The sequence below is a fragment of the Pygoscelis adeliae genome, unplaced genomic scaffold (genome assembly GCF_000699105.1).
Source record: "Pygoscelis adeliae isolate BGI_AS28 unplaced genomic scaffold, ASM69910v1 Scaffold260, whole genome shotgun sequence".
NCBI classification, from domain to species: Eukaryota; Metazoa; Chordata; class Aves; order Sphenisciformes; family Spheniscidae; genus Pygoscelis; species Pygoscelis adeliae.
Window position 1 is genome coordinate 512,770 of NW_008824001.1, and position 5,448 is coordinate 518,217.

General features: G+C 40.7%; 1 protein-coding gene across 1 annotated transcript in view; it reads left to right on the forward strand.

Moving 5' to 3' along the window:
• SMCHD1 (structural maintenance of chromosomes flexible hinge domain containing 1) overlaps window positions 1–2,084 on the forward strand; it is a 79,940-nt gene extending 77,856 nt beyond the window's left edge. The window contains 2 exon segments of the mRNA XM_009324992.1: window positions 546–663; window positions 1,683–2,084. Coding sequence (XP_009323267.1) covers window positions 546–663; window positions 1,683–1,791 — 227 coding nt within the window. The 3' untranslated portion in view covers window positions 1,792–2,084.
• Window positions 2,085–5,448: the final 3,364 nt, after the last annotated feature.

Genomic DNA, 5,448 nt, shown 5'->3' on the forward strand with positions numbered 1-5,448 from the left:
TGTAGTACGATGCTGTGGATATTGCCTAGACCAGCACTGCCCTGTAATGTGTTCAGACGAGAAAAATGTGGTCAGTTAGTGCCTTGTGAGCATGATACTATGATCTCACTAATATGAGGTTATATAACTGCTAGTCTGGCTGGCCCAGTGGTAGAGAACATCAACATTCTTTTTGAAATGACCGTGTGGTAAAGAGCTGAATTGCTTTTGCTAAGGAAACACAATCAAAACATTGTACTACAAAAAGAAACACCCCTAATTCTGCAAGGATAGTATTTCCTAGTAAGAAATGCTTTTTATGTCAATATCAAATAAGTTATGATATTTCAAAATATTTAAAAAACCAACGTTTACCCTGTGACAACTGTGAATAAAGCAAATGTTTTTACCTGTCATCTTTGAACTGTTTCAGACATAAGGTTGCTATAAAATTTATGGCATGTCTAAAGCCTTACTTCAGAGGTTTAACACTACTGTTACAGGACCCATTTATAATCAATAGGATTAATATTTTAAGTTTGTTCTTACTTGCAACTTTTTCATAGGTATGACTCCATCAGATAAAGTCACTGAATCATTGCTTCAGCCTGAAATGTTAGATATGTCTGACACCCCCATCCCCCCCAAAAGAATGCGAAGAGAAACGGTAAAAAAATTGTATAGGTAAGTCTGTTCTCAATCTAGCCATTACTTTCCCATATCTTGAGTTCAAAGCGAAAACTAGTTTGTTTTTTTTTGCATGGGAGATTTTTTTTTTTAATTCATATTTGTATACAATAACCAACAATGAGTAAAGTTTGTGTAAGGCTGGTTTTCAAGGTAATTTTTATTTCCTTTAAAGTTTCTGCTGTTATTTAAGCTTGATACAAAGATCTGCTTGCTAATTCTAATTCTGTTTCTCTTTATGAACTGATTGATTGGCATCTTTGTGCATTCACAATATGTTCCCCATATTTTCTGGTATATTCAACTCTGTTGCCCCCCAGAAATATTTGAGATGGCTTGGTCTGTAAATTCTTTTAAGGTTTGATGTCAAATACTGGGCAGATGAACAGAGAAAGAATCATTGTTACATAATTTTTTCTAAGTAACTGTCAGGTGAGCTGGTGGTAAAGTATTTAACCCAGTTATCTCTTTATCTGTGTACCTACTTCTACATTGCCTCTGTGGCTAATGAACATTTGTACACATAAAAAAAAAATCAGGGAAATCTCTAAGTCTGTGTCTTTAAAATTACATGGAACTGACTTTCCATTTCTCATGTCTCTCCTCGTGACTGCATCATCGTCTTTGCTCAACTATGGTTGTATTTTTGAGATTATTTAAATCTTATTCCCTCATGTTCTGTAAATCTCAGAATCAGTTTTCACTATATTACTATGTGTCTATTATTTATATTTGCTATTATTTTAATTTTTTTATGTACATTTAGAGAACTTTAGTGGTTATGTATTTAAACTAATATTAGCCTGATGCTATTCCTAATTTTAACAAAATAATTACAAGAATAAGCAGCTGTGCACAAATACGGGGTTTATATTTATGCTAGTGGGAGCTCTGTGCTTTTCATCAATTATATCAAATACTACATATATATAAAAATAAAAAAGACATATATATAATATATATAAATAAAAAAAAGGGCTTGGTTTATAAGCTACTGTGCCTATGGTTTTGTTTAGCTCAGAAGAATGGATCTCCTGTCCCACAAAGAAGCAGCAGCAGCAACAGCAACCACTGCAAACATCCCCTTCAGAATTTAATGGAACTCCACGAAAGAGAAAGGCATAGACTGATGAGACTTGTGGAAATAGCTATGTACTGAAAATATGAATACGTTCAGTTAAAGGAAATATTCATGTTGTATTACCCATTATTATGAAGATTTTTATACTGATAGAAGATATAAATGTATTTCAGTTATAGTAGTAACAAAAATTTAAGTATTTAACATTGATAGCCTAATTTTTGTATAGTTAATTTTCATTTCTAAAAGCTTTCAGAGTTTTTATGTTCATGTGTGAAAAAAAAGTTTAAAATATATCCTTTTTTATTTATGAAAAAAATCAATCTTTTCAATAAAATTGCTTCAATACAAAGCGCTGCCAATATAATCGATTGTAATAACTAAGTCAACAGATTGTGCCATGAAATGAGATTTTCATTTAAAAAGCATCCCTGGCTGTCTTAGGGAAGAGAACTTTCTGGACTGCTTCTTTTTGATGGATGAGATGCCAAGGTAATATCAATTTAAAAGGGAGGGTTTGAGCAGGGATGTACTGAGATCTAATCACAGCCGTTCGTAGAGTCTTCAGACAGTTAACGACAAGCCAGTATCTACGGCTATGCCCAAGGTATTGACATGGGAATTCATATCTCCTTCAGACAGTGCCAATGGAAAAAACAAAGTAGTAACTTGTGAGTATGAAAAGTGTAACAGGCCTACAGGAGGCTTTTTTATGGATTGGGAGAGTGGTGAGGAGGGATATTTCATGGGTGCAAATGAGCTACAATATAGTACCAATGCTAACCCCTTTCAACATCTGTATTACCACAGCCCTCATACAAGAACCTCACGGCTTAAGCAGGTCAAAAATTCGTCCTTAAATTGGTCCTTGATACCAAAAATGTAACTACGACAGAAGGATTTGAGTAGGAAACGGTAATGTCACAAAGGAAAAAGAAAAATCCTTACAGCTGAACTGTGTGTACGCATATTAAGAGTTGGAAATGGAGATTTAAGCTGGAGGTAAAACAATCGTGTTCTGAAAACGTAGATACCTGGACAGAGTTTTACTTCATAAGGCTGTCTCCAGCTTAAAAAAAAAAAAAAAAAAAAAATCTGTTGGCTTTCATAAATACCTAAAGAAAATTAAAGTTTTCCATGGTTTAAGAAACGGAGTCTTAAAATGCTAGAGAAAGTAGTCAACAGGTAAATGAGACAAAAAAAAAAAAGGGAGAGTCAAAGGTCACCTCTAGTGATCACAAGGATTTTAGTAATGTACAGGGCAGAAAAGGACCAGGCATGGTTAAAGATACAATTTCAGCCAGGGTCAGAGTGAGCAGTTGGAAGTAGGCTTGATTTGATGAAAAAGATAGGGCAAGAGCAGAAAGCTAAACTTGAGACAGTATAAAACTATTATTTGAAGCTGTGTAAATAAAGAACATAGCAGGAGAAGGTGTTCCAGGATGTGGACGTGTTGGTTCACACCAGCCTCGAAGAATTTCTGCTTTGGAGTGGAAGTTGATATCAAATCTACTGATTTATACTCACTCAGCAACACGCATTTTATATACAGCTTTTCTGAAAAGGGACTTTAAACTTAAAAAGACATGTTGACATCCTGCTGGAGGTTTCAGAATGCTGGTCACTGGTGCACATCTCTATGACACTTCTAATAAAATGGAATTTCTCCAAATTAAGGATGCAATGCATTCTGTGGTGGAAGGTTCTCCAAAACCTCACGTCTTAATGGATTGGAGTCTAAATTATTTTAGACATCAATTTGTCCTATTCTTAAAGAAAATAAATATATTCAAGTATAACGTAATATCTGCCTCAGCCCTTTTTCCCGTTTTTCTAAATTTTAGACATCACGACTTGAACCAGGCAGCCATAATGGAGAGTTTGCCATGTAAGAAATTGTCCCACCACACCAAGTTGCTTGGTAGTACTTCTTTTAAATGCATTTATTTTACTTCTGACATCTGCCTAGCCTCACTCTCCAACCTCTGGATGACCTTGAATCCTTTATTTGATTAACTACCTATTCTAGCAGAAATGTTTCCTTTTGAAATTCATCTCTTGCCTTCAGTGGTCAGTGTAGGCACTACCAGCGTCACGTGATGTATCTCCCTGCTGGCAGCAGCAAACAGGAAATTAAGGATGTTTTCCGGAGTTGTGCAATAACTATCGGAGATTTCAGGAAATTCCACAAGGGAATTTTCAGGATTTTTCAGCAGAGTGATTGCAGGTTGTTACAGTGCAAGTTACCGCTTTGCATAGCTGTTTAGGGCAGCTGATTCCGTCCTGACAAAACATTCAATCTCGGAAGGTAAGTGTCAGGTTTTTTTCTTTACCCATTCTTTACCCTGTAACGGAGCAAACTAGGGACTAAAAACTAAGGTGTGTACGTTGTGCTCGCTGATTTCATGAGGGGCTGGTGGAGAGCGGTGGAGGAAACGTGAGAGGAAGCAGTTCTTGCTGGGGCCTGGGCCAGCTCATGGGAACAAGGAGCTGGTTTCTGATGGAGGACGGAAGCAGCTCCGGGTGGGGAAGGGCTGCTGCCTGCTGCTCCGTGGGGAAGGGCTGCTGCCTGCTGCTCCGCAGGGAGACGGAGCAGCCGCTCAGCAGGGCTGGGCAGTGATGGGATGGAGGAGTGGGCTGCAGGCACATCAGGTCAGGCCCAGACTGTACTGTAGCCGGTGGCACCAGCCACAGAGCAGGGCTGGCTGGAAGTCCCCTTGGTTCCCTCTTGTCTGCTGGCACCTCTGCCAGCCCAGGGAGACAGGACCTCACCGTCTCCCTTTTTTTTTTCCCAACACACTCTCCCAGAGACACTTGCATGGTGCTACTGTCCCAGTGTGAGGTGATGTCTGCAGTGGGCACTAGCGTGCAGGGGCCTATCGCTGTACCCTGTCAGGAAGCTGAGTAGGAAGCCCATTGCTGTGCCAGGTGACCCCACTCCACACAGCGGGCCCTGTATCCCCCACAGCAGTTTTTCTGCTCGGAAGGTAGACAAGGTTTCCCCCATCGAAAGACCTGAGACCTTGCCCTTTCCCCAGCTTGCGGCTTTCATTGCTCCCTGCCCCATCAGACCCCAATATCATGGTGTTGTATGCTGGGCTCATCAGTGAAGATGGAAATTGGGGCACCTGTCGCTTCAACAAGGAGAGACAGGGGGGCGCACCTCTATGGTGTAAGCTGATGAGTTCTCCTGTAGGACGGGGAACCTCTGGCAAAAGTGTATTAAGAGGAAACCTAATGCGAGTCCTGTGCCTGGGCTTGTGTCAGCAACTGTACTTACCTTCTTCCCAGTCTCCTTCCCTTCAGCAGAGGAGAAAACGTCAATGGCAAGACTTTTTTTTTCTTTCACCCACCCCTAAGGGACCGTAGCTTGAGTCGGTGCTTAAGCTCTGCTTCCCCTAGGCTGGTGTGTACGTCCGTGCTTTCTGCTCTTCCTCGAGCAAGCAGGGATGCAGAGACCACCTGTGTCAGGTGAGCGGGGATACCCCATGTAACCCAGTGGCGTTGGTCAGTGACAAGTCCTCCCTTTCCAAACCACGCTGTTGTGGTGTTACAGCCCCACCGTTGGTACCATGGCCCCGGCTCCATAACTCTACCATCCCAGTATCACCATCTTCTCCGGTACTTCTGTAGCCACACGTGCCTTCTGCCTCCTCCAGGGCCTCTCTGAGTCCCATTGTGAGCCAGGGTTCCAGTTCAGG